Genomic DNA, 19,503 nt, shown 5'->3' on the forward strand with positions numbered 1-19,503 from the left:
CTATACTGCAGTATTCTGTATAGCAGTGGTCTCTGCACTGGGGGTCTCCCTATACTGCAGTATTCTGTATAGCAGTGGTCTCTGCACTGGGGTCTCCCTATACTGCAGTATTCTGTATAGCAGTGGTCTCTGCACTGGGGTCTCCCTATACTGCAGTATTCTGTATAGCAGTGGTCTCTGCACTGGGGTCTCTCTATACTGCAGTATTCTGTATAGCAGTGGTCTCTGCACTGGGGTCTCTCTATACTGCAGTATTCTGTATAGCAGTGGTCTCTGCACTGGGGTCTCCCTATACTGCAGTATTCTGTATAGCAGTGGTCTCTGCACTGGGGTCTCCCTATACTGCAGTATTCTGTATAGCAGTGGTCTCTGCACTGGGGTCTCTATATACTGCAGTATTCTGTATAGCAGTGGTCTCTGCACTGGGGTCTCTCTATACTGCAGTATTCTGTATAGCAGTGGTCTCTGCACTGGGGTCTCTCTATACTGCAGTATTCTGTATAGCAGTGGTCTCTGCACTGGGGTCTCCCTATACTGCAGTATTCTGTATAGCAGTGGTCTCTGCACTGGGGTCTCTCTATACATGCAGTATTCTGTATAGCAGTGGTCCTCTCTATACTGCAGTATTCTGTATAGCAGTGGTCTCTGCACTGGGGTCTCCCTATACTGCAGTATTCTGTATAGCAGTGGTCTCTGCACTGGGGTCTCTCCTATACTGCTGTATTCTGTATAGCAGTGGTCTCTGCACTGGGGTCTCCCTATACTGCAGTATTCTGTATAGCAGTGGTCTCTGCACTAGGGTCTCCCTATACTGCAGTATTCTGTATAGCAGTGGTCTCTGCACTGGGGGTCTCCCTATACTGCAGTATTCTGTATAGCAGTGGTCTCTGCACTGGGGTCTCTCTATACTGCAGTATTCTGTATAGCAGTGGTCTCTGCACTGGGGTCTCCCTATACTGCAGTATTCTGTATAGCAGTGGTCTCTGCACTGGGGTCTCTCCTATACTGCAGTATTCTGTATAGCAGTGGTCTCTGCACTGGGGTCTCCTCTATACTGCAGTATTCTGTATAGCAGTGGTCTCTGCACTGGGGTCTCTCTATACTGCAGTATTCTGTATAGCAGTGGTCTCTGCACTGGGGTCTCCCTATACTGCAGTATTCTGTATAGCAGTGGTCTCTGCACTGGGGTCTCTCTATACTGCAGTATTCTGTATAGCAGTGGTCTCTGCACTGGGGTCTCCTCTATACTGCAGTATTCTGTATAGCAGTGGTCTCTGCACTGGGGTCTCTCTATACTGCAGTATTCTGTATAGCAGTGGTCCTCTGCACTGGGGTCTCTCTATACTGCAGTATTCTGTATAGCAGTGGTCTCTGCACTGGGGTCTCTCTATAGTGCAGTATTCTGTATAGCAGTGGTCTCTGCACTGGGGTCTCCCTATACTGCAGTATTCTGTATAGCAGTGGTCTCTGCACTGGGGTCTCTCTATACTGCAGTATTCTGTATAGCAGTGGTCTCTGCACTGGGGTCTCTCTATACTGCAGTATTCTGTATAGCAGTGGTCTCTGCACTGGGGTCTCTCTATACTGCAGTATTCTGTATAGCAGTGGTCTCTGCACTGGGGTCTCCCTATACTGCAGTATTCTGTATAGCAGTGGTCTCTGCACTGGGGTCTCCCTATACTGCAGTATTCTGTATAGCAGTGGTCTCTGCACTGGGGTCTCCCTATACTGCAGTATTCTGTATAGCAGTGGTCTCTGCACTGGGGTCTCCCTATACTGCAGTATTCTGTATAGCAGTGGTCTCTGCACTGGGGTCTCCCTATACTGCAGTATTCTGTATAGCAGTGGTCTCTGCACTGGGGTCTCTCTATACTGCAGTATTCTGTATAGCAGTGGTCTCTGCACTGGGTCTCCCTATACTGCAGTATTCTGTATAGCAGTGGTCTCTGCACTGGGGTCTCCTATACTGCAGTATTCTGTATAGCAGTGGTCTCTGCCACTGGGGTCTCTCTATACTGCAGTATTCTGTATAGCAGTGGTCCCTCTGCACTGGGGTCTCTCCTATACTGCAGTATTCTGTATAGCAGTGGTCTCTGCACTGGGGTCTCCCTATACTGCAGTATTCTGTATAGCAGTGGTCTCTGCACTGGGGTCTCTCTATACTGCGTATTCTGTATAGCAGTGGTCTCTGCACTGGGGTCTCCCTATACTGCAGTATTCTGTATAGCAGTGGTCCCTCTGCACTGGGGTCTCCTATACTGCAGTATTCTGTATAGCAGTGGTCTCTGCACTGGGTCTCCTATACTCATTCTTATAGCAGTGGTCTCTGCACTGGGGGTCTCCCTATACTGCAGTATTCTGTATAGCAGTGGTCTCTGCACTGGGGTCTCCCTATACTGCAGTATTCTGTATAGCAGTGGTCTCTGCACTGGGGTCTCTCTATAGCTGCAGTATTCTGTATAGCAGTGGTCTCTGCACTGGGGTCTCCCTATACTGCAGTATTCTGTATAGCAGTGGTCTCTGCACTGGGGTCTCCCTATACTGCAGTATTCTGTATAGCAGTGGTCTCTGCACTGGGGTCTCCCTATACTGCAGTATTCTGTATAGCAGTGGTCTCTGCACTGGGGTCTCCTATACTGCAGTATTCTGTATAGCAGTGGTCTCTGCACTGGGGTCTCCCTATACTGCAGTATTCTGTATAGCAGTGGTCTCTGCACTGGGGTCTCTCTATAGTGCAGTATTCTGTATAGCAGTGGTCTCTGCACTGGGGTCTCCCTATACTGCAGTATTCTGTATAGCAGTGGTCTCTGCACTGGGGTCTCCCTATACTGCAGTATTCTGTATAGCAGTGGTCTCTGCACTGGGGTCTCTCTATACTGCAGTATTCTGTATAGCAGTGGTCTCTGCACTGGGGTCTCCCTATACTGCAGTATTCTGTATAGCAGTGGTCTCTGCACTGGGGTCTCCCTATACTGCAGTATTCTGTATAGCAGTGGTCTCTGCACTGGGGTCTCCCTATAGTGCAGTATTCTGTATAGCAGTGGTCTCTGCACTGGGGTCTCTCTATAGTGCAGTATTCTGTATAGCAGTGGTCTCTGCACTGGGGTCTCCCTATACTGCAGTATTCTGTATAGCAGTGGTCTCTGCACTGGGGTCTCTCTATACTGCAGTATTCTGTATAGCAGTGGTCTCTGCACTGGGGTCTCTCTATACTGCAGTATTCTGTATAGCAGTGGTCTCTGCACTGGGGTCTCCCTATACTGCAGTATTCTGTATAGCAGTGGTCTCTGCACTGGGATCTCCCTATACTGCAGTATTCTGTATAGCAGTGGTCTCTGCACTGGGGTCTCCCTATACTGCAGTATTCTGTATAGCAGTGGTCTCTGCACTGGGGTCTCCCTATACTGCAGTATTCTGTATAGCAGTGGTCTCTGCACTGGGGTCTCTATATACTGCAGTATTCTGTATAGCAGTGGTCTCTGCACTGGGGTCTCTCTATACTGCAGTATTCTGTATAGCAGTGGTCTCTGCACTGGGGTCTCTCTATACTGCAGTATTCTGTATAGCAGTGGTCTCTGCACTGGGGTCATCCCTATACTGCAGTATTCTGTATAGCAGTGGTCTCTGCACTGGGGTCTCCCTATACTGCAGTATTCTGTATAGCAGTGGTCTCTGCACTGGGGTCTCTCTATACTGCAGTATTCTGTATAGCAGTGGTCTCTGCACTGGGGTCTCCCTATACTGCAGTATTCTGTATAGCAGTGGTCTCTGCACTGGGGTCTCCCTATACTGCAGTATTCTGTATAGCAGTGGTCTCTGCACTGGGGTCTCTCTATACTGCAGTATTCTGTATAGCAGTGGTCTCTGCACTGGGGTCTCCCTATAGTGCAGTATTCTGTATAGCAGTGGTCTCTGCACTGGGGTCTCCCTATACTGCAGTATTCTGTATAGCAGTGGTCTCTGCACTGGGGTCTCCCTATACTGCAGTATTCTGTATAGCAGTGGTCTCTGCACTGGGGTCTCCCTATACTGCAGTATTCTGTATAGCAGTGGTCTCTGCACTGGGGTCTCCCTATACTGCAGTATTCTGTATAGCAGTGGTCTCTGCACTGGGGTCTCCCTATACTGCAGTATTCTGTATAGCAGTGGTCTCTGCACTGGGGTCTCCCTATACTGCAGTATTCTGTATAGCAGTGGTCTCTGCACTGGGGTCTCTCTATACTGCAGTATTCTGTATAGCAGTGGTCTCTGCACTGGGGTCTCCCTATACTGCACTATTCTGTTGCTGGTGTTTCTCTGTATTAATGTACTTTATCTGGTGTTGGAAACTCTGTATTAAAGTGTTTTCTTTTCCTTATAGATGTATCAGAATGTCACATGACTAGGAGAGGATCAAGGTGTCACAGGGCCCCAAGATCCGGACACTGGGTCCTAAGTGAGACTCCCCCTGTGACTATGAGTTACATACAGACGCCAATCATCTACCATGCTCCAGGGATGTAAGTATCTGCCCGCATGGTGTCTAAATATTTTCTGTATGGGAAGGTGTGTGTATATACAGTATATATACTTTATATATATATAGATATATTGTTGTGGTTATAGATGGCGCAGGTCCTAAAAATTCACTCTGGATATTTGGATATCTCTGATGACAAAGGAAACACGACTTGATGTATGTATATATACCAAATGGTAAGAGTGCAGTATACTCACTCCATAAGATCTGTGATGTCAGCCAGACTGAAGAGACCCTCTCGGTTGTATATAATCAAGCTAAGGACAAGGAACAACTCCAGTAAGGCGAAAGCAGGATATTCTTTATATAAAACAAGTAGTTACTCCATCAAAAGTCAAATTCCAGCGGTGTTGCAGCATAAAAGGAAAACACCACTTCAATGTTGATAAAATGGACAAAGCTTTAATATTTAGCTTAACTCAACGCGTTTCAACGTTTAAAACGTCTTTTTCAAGAGCAAGTAAAAACAGATAAAGGTTGTGGTGCTGTGACAAACTTGCCGGTTTAAATACAGGAGACATTTGTTTTAACTTCCTGTTCTAACAGGAAATTGGACTCACAATAGAACAATCAAAAAATAAAAATAAAACTTATAAAGAATGTATTTGTTTCTAACCAGATATCGACTTAATAAACATAAATTATGCCGCTGTTGTTATTTTAAATTTTATCGCGATATCAACTGAATAAATACAAATAAATAAATTGCTTAATCACAAAATATAAATCCAAAAAACAACCAATGAAAAAGATTTCAAATTTGCAATTCTCAATCAAGCAGTTGTTTGCAAGGGGTTCGGTTTCAGGTCCGAGTGTATCACGTGATTTTGTGGACCTATAATACATTATCTATTCGATCTGGAAGAAAAACACACAGGAAGTCACGTGTCCAAGGAAAGACCAATCAGGCGAAAGGCTCGTTGTAGTCCTCAAACAAGTAGGGGTGGAATCGAGTTCTATTTCAGGTCCGTCTGAATACGGTCATGTGAGATTGTTAGTCCAATGACAGTGAACTCATGCAAAAGATTGACTTAAAAAAAACGGCAGCTCGTAGCTTTGACTGTGAAAATACCGATCTATAACAAAAGATTCACAAGTGAACAATATATGATGCTTAAAACATAATCCAGTAAAAGCATTTGTGAACAATCTATAATAATGACAAACATTATTATAAATGAGAAACTCTCCGTGATGTGTTAAATAGTGACAGCGGAGATGTATCTAAGTGCTAATAACATGATATTCATAACTCATTTATTAAAAATTCATTTGAACAAATATAAATTGATAACATGACATAAATAACAGATTTATAATACTTAGTGAAAAATTGAGTATAATGAAAATATTTTGGTGTATAAAGTTAAAATGACTAACTTTCAAACAAAAAATAATAATATAATATTATAAATATTTCATAACTAAGTATGATAAAAATATTTTCATTTTCACTGTCATTGGACTAACAATCTCACATGACCGTATTCAGACGGACCTGAAATAGAACTCGATTCCATCCCTACTTGTTTGAGGACTACAACGAGCCTTTCGCCTGATTGGTCTTTCCTTGGACACGTGACTTCCTGTGTCTTTTTCTTCCAGATCGAATAGATCATCTATTATAGGTCCACAAAATCACGTGATACACTCGGACCTGAAACGGAACCCCTTGCAAACAACTACTTGATTGAGAATTGCAATTTTGAAATCTTTTTCATTGGTTGTTTTTTGGATTTATATTTTGTGATTGAGCAATTTATTTATTTGTATTTACTCAGTTGATATCGCGATGAAATTTAAAATAACAACAGCGGCATAATTTATGGTTTTAAATTATTAAGTCGATATCTGGTTAGAAACAAATACATTCTTTATAAGTTTTATTTTTATTTTTTGATTGTTCTATTGTGAGTCCAATTTCCTGTTAGAACAGGAAGTTAAAACAAATGTCTCCTGTATTTAAACCGGCAAGTTTGTCACAGCACATCAACCTTTATCTGTCTTTACTTACTCTTGAAAAAGACGTTTTAAACGTTGAAACGCATTGAGTTAAGCTAAATATTAAAGCCTTGTCCATTTTATCAACATTGAAGTGGTTTTTGCCTTTTATGCTGGAATTTGAATTTTGATGGAGTGACTACTTGTTTTATATAAAGAATATCCTGCTTTCACCTTACTGGAGTTGTTCCTTGTCCTTAGCTTGATTATATACAACCGAGAGGGTCTCTTCAGTCTGGCTGACATCACAGATCTTATGGAGTGAGTATACTGCACTCTTACCATTTGGTATATATACATACATCAAGTCGTGTTTCCTTCGTCATCAGAGATATCCAAATATCCAGAGTGAATTTTTAGGACCTGCGCCATCTATAACCACAACAAGACATTATTGGGAGAGACTGTAAGAAGGCAGCGCTCCACCACTAAGGAGAGTATCAGTTCTTTGTCAATTTGTAACAGATTTTTGCTTTTAAAATCTTCCATTATCTGTACATTTCTTCTGTCATATATAGATATAGATAGATATGACATTTTCTTAGCTGTGTATGCGAGTTATTTTGTGTACATATTTGTCACCAGTAAAAGGGGCAGTAAAGGTAACATTGAACTTTCATGATTCAGACAGAGCATGCAATTTTAAACAATTTTTCAATTGTCTTCCATTAGCTAATTTACTTTGTGCTTTTTGTATCCTTTGTTGAAAAGCATACATAGGTAGGCTTAGGAGCAGCAATGCGCTACTGGAAGCTAGCTGCTGATTGGTGACTGCACATATATGCCTCTGGTCATTGGCTCACCCGATGTGTTTAGTTAGCTCCCAGTCGTGCATTTGTGCTCCTTTAACAAAGGATACCAAGAAAACAAAGCAAATTTGATAACAGACGTACATGTGACAGCTTTTTAAAATGATATGTTCTCTCTGAATCATGGGAGAAAAAAATTGGGTTTCTTGTCCCTTTAAATACATATAAAGTGCACAGGTGTGTGTAAAGGGATATACCTTGTATACTTGGGGCTTGGTTAGGAGTCTGAAAATCAGCACAATGTTATTTAAAAATAAGCAAAACCTATAAAAAAAATAAAAAACTTTATGGGCTGTATAAATGGATCATTTACAAAACTATAATACATAGAAAAATCTAGTGTATAACGTCCCTTTAATGTAGGACAATACAATTTGTGTTTGAACATTTAGGATAAAATGATTCTCGTGCTGCTATTTACTATGTACATCAAAGAAAATTACACAAATTGTTTTTTAGCAAAAGTTATTTTCCAAAAATGTTTGGTCTGCTGACGAAAAAAACAAGGTATGATTTGTGTGGATGTAAATTTCTGTGTAAATGCAAATAACTAAAACCATCTGTAGCTCAGGGGTGGGACAATGGCTGTAAACAATTCCCTTCTCCGTCACCAGATATACTTCATCACCCAACCTCTACGTTCCCATGGGATACAGCGTTTCTCAGCCTTCTCATACAATGACTCTTCCTTCAGAGCCGTACCGCCTGCAGCCTGACGACATTAGCCGGCCCCTGAACCGGGCATTAGAGGCGGCAAAGGAGCTAAAAATAACTAGCAAGAAAATGTGCCGTTCGCTTACATCTGACCTTGGCTCACAGCGCCGTTTACGGGGGTCCTGTCTGTTTTAGTGCCTCTAACTATATATATAATATTTATGTTTTATCTCTGTTAATGTGTGCGCGTTTTGTATACACCATTTGCACTTGAAGTTTGGCATCTCCCGCATCCTCAATGCAAACCGACCAATGATTAGAGACATTCCAGGGCCCGCCCCAGTTTTGTCTGGCACGCCCACCTTTATCCAACCCCCCCGCCCCATGGCATCCAGCGGCTCCGCCCACTAAACATCAGTGGACCACTGTCTCCCCCCCCCCCCCCCGTCCCAGAAAGTGAAGTTTCGGTACTTTATACTCAACTAATTTCTGTCATGCATAAGAAAGAGTATCATTTACATGGTACCGCTGTATTTGTTTAAAGGGACATTATAATAGAAAAAGGACAATGTCTAATTCGTTATCGACCCTGCAACACTGATTATAACATCTTATTTTTGATTATTATGGTCATTTAAGTTTCTATATAAACCGCACTTACTGCATATATTTTCAGGTAAGTACTTTTTTATATGGACGACAGAACATTTCTTGGGCACAATCTGCTGTGAAATTCATCTATTTCTTATACTGTTTAAGGGGGCATTAAAAAAATCTCCAGTTTACAAAGATTAATAATAATTATTTCAGTGAGTTGAGCCCACTACTTGTAAGTTCAGTGAGAGGTGATCAGTTTTATGTCCCTTTAAGAGGACAAATTGTATTCTATAAGGACATAAAAGTGCATAACAAAAATACTTTAATGTGTTAAATCATTGTATTATTGCACTATAAGTCTAAACACACAGGGCTCAATCACTCACATTAAAGTCTATGGGTATTTTTGTGTTTTTAAATGATTTGCAATTATCTGCAGCGCAACAATGCACTACTGGGAGCTAGCTGTACACAGCTGGTCAGCCAATGGCAAGAGACATATATGTGCAGCCACCAATCAGCAGCTAGCTCACAGAAGTGCATTACTGCTCCTGAGCTTACCTAGATATGCTTTACAGCAAAGGATACAAATAGAATGAAGTTAATTTGATAATAGAATTAAGATTGCATGCTTTTATCTAACTCCCTGTTACTGACATGGTACCATATTGCCTGTGTGCGCTCATTTCCTCTGCTACACGGCTTATAATGTTTTATATATATTGTAACTGATTGCTGGTCAGTCAGACTCCGTAAAGAACAGATTCTGAGCTTTCAGTCACATTAATGAAACTCTCCCACTCAGGTAGCGCATCGTACCAGCACAAATAAGGTATTTTAATATGTATATTTTTGCATCAAGAATATTGGTCTAAAATGTTTCTATTTATTTTTGAGTGTGTTAATGGTACTGAAAAAAACAAATTGTTTGGCAATGCACTCCTGGCAGTGCAAGAGTTAATAAATAAATTTGTGCAGAATTTGAGTTTTCTAACGTGTAGAATTCCAACACAGCGAATGTAGAATTTGTCTTTATTTAACTGTGAAATAGGATATATTGAGCTAAAATTCCTTTTGTGTCATAAAATATTGAAGTATTTTGGTTAAAATACTTTTGTAGTAATCTATTTTTCATTCAATAAACACCTTTTTTCTAAATAACTGGCTTGGTGATCTTATTTGTTTCCTTTTGCTAGTAATTCAGATTAAGGATAGTCTAGCACTTTCTATTCTTTAGTGTAAAGCTAAAGTCATTTAATAGCTCTAGTTACTCATAATTTATCATGTTTGTCAGATTTTAGGACGGCCCACAAGGAGCTATTTAAAATGTCATGTGACCACAAGTTTTTTTTACTATGAATTTAGAGTAACGCCTCAACTGATGTAGAGGAAATGTATAAAATCAGCATCAGTGGGTGAGCATTTTTCAGATCTAGATGAACAAATCCAGTGCTGAAGTTTAAGATAAAGTAGGATAGAATTTATTAGGACATAGAAAATCAATTATATTACACATTATACTGAGCATTATATGCTATTGTTTTTATTGCTGGGTAATTCAAAATGTATTACAGTTTTTTATTTTATTTAATTATTATAAGAACTGGATATTAAAGTGATAAATAAATCAAATTTATGGCTTGTGTCTTTCTCCCAATAGGAACTAAAGGCATTTCTTGGTATTTTTAAGTTAGCATTTCCCACGCAAAAGGTATTTTTTAACCTGTTTAGCACCTGCGTAATTATATATGTGATTAAACGGTTTATGTAGGTAAAACAATAATAGAATGTGAATCATAACCACTAGCAGCGATTGTCGTCTCCTTACACAAATTTCCTCCCCCCACACCAGCTGACCCGGATAACTCGGTACAATTGTATTCCTTTTATTTATCAAATCTGGACACAAAACCTGTCTATCCGTTACATTGCTATAGAATATCTTCCTATAGCTAATTCTGTTAGTTGTTCCGTAGAATTTTACCTATAATTCCTCCTATTTCCGCCAGAACATTTTTCTTTCTTTCTGAATAATAAAAAAAAAGATCTCATTTAATTATTACCCCTTATAACTCCATATGACCTCTTAGTAAAGTTTTTTTTATTGCCCCCAATGTCCTTCCCTCAAGCTATTCTATTTCTTAAAGGGACACTCAAGTCAAAATAAACGTTTATGATTCAGAAAGAGCAGAAGTTTTAAGACCCTTTCCAATTTATTTTCATTATCAAATTTTGCTCAGTCTTTTTATATTGACACTTTCTGGGGAACAAGATCCTACTGGGCATGTGCACAAACTCACAGGGTATACGTATACTAGTCTGTGATTGGCTGATGTCTGTCACATGATACAGGGGGCCGGAAAATGGGAGAATTTTTTTTTGTCATAAAAGAAATCTGCTGCTTATTTGAAATTCAGTCTTTTTATTATGCACTTGGTAATTATGTAATTCTACTGCATTGTCTTTTTATTATGCACTTGTTAATTATGTAATTGTACTGCATTGTCTTTTTATTATGCACTTGTTAATTATGTAATTCTACTGCATTGTCTTTTTATTATGCACTTGTTAATTATGTAATTCTACTGCATTGTCTTTTTATTATGCACTTGTTAATTATGTAATTCTACTGCATTGTCTTTTTATTATGCACTTGTTAATTATGTAATTCTACTGCATTGTCTTTTTATTATGCACTTGTTAAATATGTAATTCTACTGCACTGAGTGGTCCTTTAAATATAATCTGTCCCATTTTAGTAATTTATAGAACGTCTCCCAATAGCCCCTGCAATTGCTGCTTAAAACGCTGCATATTGCTTAATGTTATAGTAGTTTTTAGGGGGCAGAGCCTGTCACTTATGCGAGCCTGCAAGTGATATTTACAAAAGCAGCTTCCTAAACTCTGACCTGTGTGATTGACGAGCCTTTCTCTCACGTGATAGGTTAAATGACAGCAGGGGGCAGTGATATAAAGGATTTTTGTCTCTGTCTTGTACTTCTAAATATAACTCCCATATAACCCATTCCTATGCTTGAATACATTCAAACCAAACGCATTTGTTTTATCATATGTCCTTAATTCTTTATTATTTGCAGGCATAAGACGTACAGATCACATAACGACTGTTACTAGGAGAGAGGTGCGAGGCTGAAAGTAGTATCAGAAACAATGGATTATGGTATTTCACCTATAACTTTGTATTAACGTATTAATAATATAACCTCTTCTTGCCACTAGAGGAAAAGCAAAGAAAATATAAGATAAAGATAACAAAAGCTTCATTTTTATAGATGACCCTTTTTGAATATAAATAATTTAAATGGGGCTTCAAAATAGAACATTTGGCAGCAATTTACCACACTACAAAAGGATGCCATTTTGAGGCAGCAAAACAGATACTTTCTTGTTTTCTGTTTCACAAAATGGCCTCCTTCACCCTCCTTTATGGATTAACATAGATTTTAGCAGGGACATTTATTTCTGTTACTTTCTGTAAATAGTAGATAGCTTGCTAAGTTCACATCAAGGATACAAGATAGCAGCAGATAAGTGTTTAAGACTTCAGCCTCTCTCCTCCTACCTACAAACATAAATATCCTTTTCTCTCTCTATATATAAATAAATATACGGAACAGAACCAAATTCAGACACCTAGGCCCTTACACGGAACAGGGATGCAAGCGTTCAAGTCAACAGTACAACTCGGGAACTGGAAACGGCAAAAGAGACCTAAAACCACACATTTGTGAAACAGATAAGTTGGGAATGAATTTAAGGAATATGCAGTGCACTCAGTATGCTAGGAAGTATTGGCGGAACCAATTCTAAAGCATTGTGATTATGTTGCAATATGAGCGGTGACATAATCTGCTTTACGTCCTGTACTAGGTTGTGCTTGATGTGATTAGCAGGGGTTTACAACCCAGAAAGTCTGGAATTTTTGGTCAAGGAAATATGTTGATGGTCAAACTTCAAGTGTATTGCAGGGGGGACAAAATAAATATATATTGCCTGAATGAATTAATTAAGAAGGATGATGGACACAAGGAATGAGTTGATGATGAGAAATGTAAAGTGCATAGCCCAGTTACATTGAATTGGGTCAGGAATGTGAAGAAATGTAGGAAACAACATTCAAAATGCATTGCAAGGAATGAAGCATGAGATCACCCAGAATGCATTGCATGGAATGTAAAATAAGAGATCTACCAGTATACAATGCATGATAAGTGGAATGAAACAGATCACTCAGAATCCACTACACAGAGTGTGCAATATGGAGTGATCCAGGAGTCATGACCAATTATGCACTGCTGGAGTCCAAAGTAAAAGACCCAGAATGCACTGGGGTGAGCACAATTTCCAGAACAAACAGGGAGGTAGGTTCAGTGTCCACAATTTAGGTTAGAAGAATAGTAGAGTACAAAGTGACTCAAAGTACATCCATGCTTTAACGTCAACAAGCCTACTTCAGAGGCAAAATATAGGTGGTCATGGTAAGGCGGGAAGGAGAGAAATGATTCTCTCATCCTGCTGGTGAGACATTAAATGAACTGGAGAATATTAGTCTTCAATCGTCTTGGGAATGTAGAGTCTCATGGTAGGGCTGGGGAGGATACAGGCTATAACAGGGTGGCAGAAATGATCTAACTGCTGATCTCATCATCTGTCTTGTTCAATTTCTTGAGAGCATCCAGGAGTTTCTGAGGGGTGAGAACGTGAGTGGAGCCTGCAAAGGGATAAGGGAGGTGGAGGACAAAGAAGTTTGGGTTAGTACATGGTAGTTGACAGTCTACAAATTCCTTACAGCTTTCTCACAGCTAGGAAGAAATATGGACCTGAAATGGGAAGATATACCATAAAGGCCAAACGACACAAGGGCTGTTCCTGTAAATAATTCTGGGAAGGACAAAACACAGAAATGTAACAGTATGAAAGGTTTAGAACATAACTATTAAAGCCTATCTATCAAATACCTAAACTTAAAAGCAGAACACTAACTGGGCCAGCTTCTCAAAGACACAAGCACCCAGTCTGATTTAGGTTAAATTTCAGCCAAACAAACAGGCCATAATATCTACCTATGTCTAAGGAGCCCAAAACATAGATTTAAAATGTGTGTTTTCTGTAAAAACACATGCACTTACACACTTCTGTCTAGGATAAGGAATTTAAAATATTACTGTAAATTTTGATTTGCTCCTATTTTAATTGCTAATTCTGTTGTCTCTGGGTGCCATTTTAAAATAGATATAAAATAATTTCTATTTTCCAAAACCTCTTGCAAACATATTAATACAAGTGTGTGAGTCAGGAAAACTTTTTTTTAACGAATTTACAAATGTTTGTCTGTATTATGTTAAAAATAACTTAACTTTTACACTTTAACATGTGATTAATAAGGCATGTGTGTCCACTATGCCCCCTGTTTTTTGACCTCTAGCACAAACATGACAGCGCATTTATAAACCATCTTAATACTGCAAAACAAGTAAACTCCACTGATATAAATGAACAAGTCTGTCAAAATCTAGTGCCTGATCAATTTCATAACTATACAAAATGATAATACCTTTAAAATGCCAATGTTATTGGGGTTGGTTTTTAGCAAGAGACAGATTTTCATAGAAAATAGTTCTTTAATTGTAACAGGGAGAGTCCTAGCACCAATTGAACCCAATTTTTTTTTAAACTGATCCCATAAAGTGTCTCTACACCTTAATCCTATCAGGAATTGATCCCTTAGACATAATTGACACTAGGAGGAACTTATCCCTTAAAGGGACACTGAACCCAATTTGTTTCTTTAGTGATTCAGATAGAGCATGCAATTTTAAGTAACTTTCTAATTTACTCCTATTATCAAATTTTCTTCATTTTCTTGATAAATTCACCCACCAATAAAAAAGTGCTGTCCAGTGGCCTGCACCAAAATTGGCTGGCTTCTTAGCTTAGATACCTTCTTTTTCAAATAAATATAGCAAGAGAACGAAGAAAAATTGATAATAGGAGTAAATTAGAAAGTTTCTTAAAATTGCATGCTCTATCTGAATCATGGGTTCAGTATCCCTTTAAGCATGTCATAGCCATTAGTATTATGTGGTCCTGGAACAGATAGTTCCCTTAACTATGTTACTGCCATGAATACACTTTGGTCCTAGAAGTGACTGAAATTTAACATTCTCATTTTAATAATACAGTACCCTTTCCCACCACCCCAGCATGCAATGCCACACCCTCATTCCATTAAACATTATTAACCCTTTTCATTTCAATGCTTGCTGAAACTGAATCGGCTTCATGCACAGATGCCTGTAACGAGCAGTTGAAATAAAAATGTGAATTGTGCTGGGGAGGATTATCACCTTCCCTGCCAGATCCCAAGGGATATGAGGGGTTAACGGCACAGTCCCTCAGAGGGCTGAGACAAATGGAGTCAATACAACATCACTATCAGATGATGTCAGTTGAATAACATATGAAAAAAAGGAACAAGACAACAACAACAGATTCTCAAATATAAGTCAAACATAGATGTTGCAATCTGAAAGTTGGTTCCATGTGGGGACTGCGGTGTTAACCCTTCACCGTCAGAACGGGATCAGAGTGCTCCTGGTCTTGACTGGTGAACTCATGCAACAAGACCCCCCCACCCATCCAAGAATGTAAAAGTAAAGCTTGCAGTGAGGTTGAGAGGTGAACAACTACATTAAAACGTATTGAAAATGGTTGTCCTGGAAGTAGTAAAAAAAAAATAAAAAAAGATGGTGAAGATTGAAGTTGACCATGAGAATGAAGGAGATAAAGTAGGGTGAGTAAATGAAGGGAAAGATAATAAGAGCGAAGATCAATAGCGGTTCTAGACTTAAGGTTAATTTTGACACTTGTGAGAACTAGGAGTGTTAAAAAAAATGACTTTCATTGTGATGAGTAAAAAAAGCGGGAGAATGAGTAGCGCGATTAAATGGGGCGGAGAATAAGGGAGAGTTAGGGGAAGTAATATAATTTGCAATAATAAGGGGGGTATGGAAGAGTAAAGGGATAACAGAGAGGGAATGGTAAAAAAACGGGAGAGTATTGCAAAGGGATAATATGGAGGGTATGGCAAGAGGAGGGGGTATGACAAGATAAGGGGATAATATGAGAAGGTATGACAATATAAGGGGATAATGTCAGGGGGTATGACAATATAAGGGGATAATATGAGAAGGTATGACAATATAAGGGGATAATGTCAGGGGGTATGACAAGATAAGGGGATAATAGGATAAGATATGACAAGGTAAGGGGATAATGGGAGGGGTATGGAAAAATAGAAGGATAATAATAGGGGTATGACAAGATAAGGAGTTACTAGTAGGGGGTATGGAAAGATAATGATATAATAGGGTGTATGACAATATAATGAGATAATAGTAGGGTGTATGACAATATAATGAGATAATAGTAGGGGGTATGGCAAGATAAGGAGATAATAGTAGGGGGTATGGCAAGATAAGGAGATAATAGTAGGGGGTATGGCAAGATAAGGAGATAATAGTAGGGTGCATGGCAAGATAATGATATAATAGGGTGTATGACAATATAATGAGATAATAGTAGGGGGTATGGCAAGTTAATGAGATAATAGTAGGGGGTATGGCAAGATAAGGAAACAATAGTAGGGGGTATGGCCAGAAAAGGAAATAATAGTAGGGGGTATTACAAGATAAGCAGATAATAGTAGGGGATGTGGCAATATAAGGAAATAATAGGGGATACAACAAGATAAGACAATAATAGTAGGGGGTACAACAAGATATATAGATAATAGTAAGGGGTTTGACAAGATAAGGAGATAATTGTAGAGGGTATGACAATAAAAATTGATAACAGAAGGGATATGAAAAGGTCAGTGTATGACAGAATAAGGGCATAATCTGAGGGGTAATAGGAGGAGCCATTATAAGGGGCGGTATTACTATATATGGTGAAAACAAGATGGGTATTGCAATATACAGGAATAGTATAGGGGATATGAACAAATAAGGGAGTGATATTAGGGGTATTACAATATACAGGGATAACAAGGGTATGAGAAGAAAAGGAAATGGCAGGACACATTTTCAATTGCTTTGATAATGACATTTATAACAGAAATAATAAAATAAAAAACAGCAAGCATTTTTTATTAAATATAAAAAAAATACAAGAGAAATTAAATTAGTGATGTACGAGTTGAGGGTGAGTGGGCAGAAAATCTGCATGTATCTGGGGATTTTCTTGGGGTAGTCTCTCTTTACTTTTTGTCCCAGCTCGTTAGCCCTCACTCGATGATTGGAGACTGATCCTCGAATGACACCCGACTGCTGTCTCTGAAGTCTGGGTGTCTAAGGTCTCCAAGAAATTTGATGGGTGTTAAAATGTGAGTGGAACCTGTGAGAAAAGAAAGGGGGCTGACAACGGCCCGACACAGACACAACATGGGGGGCAGGAGAGACAGAGGCAAGACAGGAAGGAGAGCTGGAAGATAAAGAGACACCAAGGGAAGACAGCAGGTGCAGAGGAGAAAGCAGAGCAAAGAGACACGAAGAGAGAGAGAGAGGGGACATGGGATAAAAGCAAGAGGTACAGAACTACTGTAGAAGAGCAAAAGTAATGACAGATGCAGAAGAGAAGAACACAGAAGGCAAGACAGGGAGATCAAGGTCTAGCACAGACAGAATCAAAAGACAAAACAAGCTGATGACAATACAAGATATACAGGAATCTCACTGACAGACAAACCAGAGGCACAAGCAGACACTACTATATAAAAAGATTAGAGTCACAGCAAGTAGATAGACCAGAGGCACAAGCAGACACTACTATATAAAAAGATTAGAGTCACAGCAAGTAGATAGACCAGAGGCACAAGCAGACACATCTAGATAGAAAGATCAGAGTCACAGCAAGTAGATAGACCAGAGGCACAAGCAGACACACCTAGATAGAAAGATCAGAGTCACAGCAAGTAGATAGACCAGAGGCACAAGCAGACACTACTATATAAAAAGATTAGAGTCACAGCAAGTAGATAGACCAGAGGCACAAGCAGACACACCTAGATAGAAAGATCAGAGTCACAGCAAGTAGATAGACCAGAGGCACAAGAAGACACACCTAGATAGAAAGATCAGAGTCACAGCAAGTAGATAGACCAGAGGCACAAGAAGACACACCTAGATAGAAAGATCAGAGTCACAGCAAGTAGATAGACCAGAGGCACAAGAAGACACACCTAGATAGAAAGATCAGAGTCACAGCAAGTAGATAGACCAGAGGCACAAGAAGACACACCTAGATAGAAAGATCAGAGTCACAACAAGTAGATAGACCAGAGGCACAAGAAGACACACCTAGATCGAAAGATCAGAGTCACAACAAGTAGATAGACCAGAGGCACAAGAACACACACCTAGATCGAAAGATCACATTCACAGCAAGTAGATAGACTAGAGGCACAAGCAGACACACCTAGATAGAAAGATCAGAGTCACAACAAGTAGATAGACCAGAGGCACAAGAAGACACACCTAGATAGAAAGATCAGAGTCACAACAAGTATATAGACCAGAGGCACAAGCAGACACACACAGATAGAAAGATCAGAGTCAAAGCAAGTAGATAGACCAGAGGCACAAGCAGATACACCTAGATAGAAAGGTCAGAAAATCACAGCAAGTAGACCAGAGGCACAAGCAGATACACCTAGATAGAAAGGTCAGAAAATCACAGCAAGTAGACCAGAGGCACAAGCAGACACACCTAGATAGAAAGGTCAGAAAATCACAGCAAGTAGACCAGAGGCACAAACAGACACACCTAGATAGAAGGATCAGAGTCACAGCAGGTAGATAGAGACACAAGCAGGCACACTTAGAAAGATCACAGTCACAGCAGGTAGATAGACCAAAGGCACAAGCAGACACACCTAGATAGAAGGATCAAAATCACAGCAGGTAGATAGAGGCACAAGCCGGCACACTTAGATCGAAAGATCAAAGTAACAGCAAGTAGATAGACCAGAGGCACAAGCAGACACACATAGATAGAAAGATCAGTCACAGCAGGTAGATAGACCAGAGGCACAAGCAGACACACCTAGATAGAAAGATCAGAGTCACAACAAGTAGATAGACCAGAGGCACAAGAAGACACACCTGGATAGAAAGATCAGAGTCACAGCAAGTAGATAGACTAGAGGCACAAGCAGACACACCTAGATAGAAATATCAGAGTCACAGCAAGAAGATAGACCAGAGGCACAAGCAGACACACCTAGATAGAAAGATCAGAGTCACAGCAAGAAGATAGACCAGAGGCACAAGCAGACACACCTAGATAGAAAGATCAGAGTCACAGCAAGTAGATAGACTAGAGGCACAAGCAGACACACCTAGATAGAAATATCAGAGTCACAGCAAGAAGATAGACCAGAGGCACAAGCAGACACACCTAGATAGAAAGATCAGAGTCACAGCAAGTAGATAGACTAGAGGCACAAGCAGACACACCTAGATAGAAATATCAGAGTCACAGCAAGAAGATAGACCAGAGGCACAAGCAGACACACCTAGATAGAAAGATCAGAGTCACAGCAAGTAGATAGACCAGAGGCACAAGCAGACACACCTAGATAGAAAGATCAGAGTCACAGCAAGTAGATAGACCAGAGGCACAAACAGACACACCTAGATAGAAAGATCAGAGTCACAGCAAACAGATAGACCAAAGGCACAAGCAGACACACCTAGATAGAAAGATCAGAGTCACAGCAAACAGATAGACCAAAGGCACAAGCAGACACACCTAGATAGAAAGATCAGAGTCACAGCAAGTAGATAGACTAGAGGCACAAGCAGACACACCTAGATAGAAATATCAGAGTCACAGCAAGAA

At 39.8% G+C, this 19,503-nt stretch overlaps 2 protein-coding genes across 4 annotated transcripts in view; one reads left to right on the top strand and one right to left on the bottom strand.

Moving 5' to 3' along the window:
- AKNA (AT-hook transcription factor) overlaps nucleotides 1–9,741 on the top strand; it is a 203,982-nt gene extending 194,241 nt beyond the window's left edge. For both annotated transcript variants that reach the window (XM_053695755.1, XM_053695756.1), the window contains exons 21-22: nucleotides 4,361–4,499; nucleotides 7,944–9,741. In XM_053695755.1, the coding sequence (XP_053551730.1) occupies nucleotides 4,361–4,499; nucleotides 7,944–8,178 (374 nt within the window). In that variant the 3' untranslated portion in view covers nucleotides 8,179–9,741. The remainder of the gene's footprint in view (nucleotides 1–4,360; nucleotides 4,500–7,943) is intronic.
- A 1,897-nt stretch (nucleotides 9,742–11,638) lies between these two features.
- Nucleotides 11,639–19,503, bottom strand: part of STXBP1 (syntaxin binding protein 1) — a 128,883-nt gene continuing 121,018 nt past the window's right edge. Inside the window, exons 19-20 of one of the 2 annotated variants that reach the window (XM_053695925.1) lie at nucleotides 16,866–16,998; nucleotides 11,639–13,312 (exon numbers count right to left, since the gene is read on the bottom strand). In XM_053695925.1, the coding sequence (XP_053551900.1) occupies nucleotides 16,889–16,998 (110 nt within the window). In that variant the 3' untranslated portion in view covers nucleotides 11,639–13,312; nucleotides 16,866–16,888. The remainder of the gene's footprint in view (nucleotides 13,313–16,865; nucleotides 16,999–19,503) is intronic. The other variant, XM_053695926.1, reaches the window with a different exon arrangement.

This window comes from Bombina bombina, chromosome 12, assembly GCF_027579735.1.
Source record: "Bombina bombina isolate aBomBom1 chromosome 12, aBomBom1.pri, whole genome shotgun sequence".
Taxonomy (NCBI): domain Eukaryota; kingdom Metazoa; phylum Chordata; class Amphibia; order Anura; family Bombinatoridae; genus Bombina; species Bombina bombina.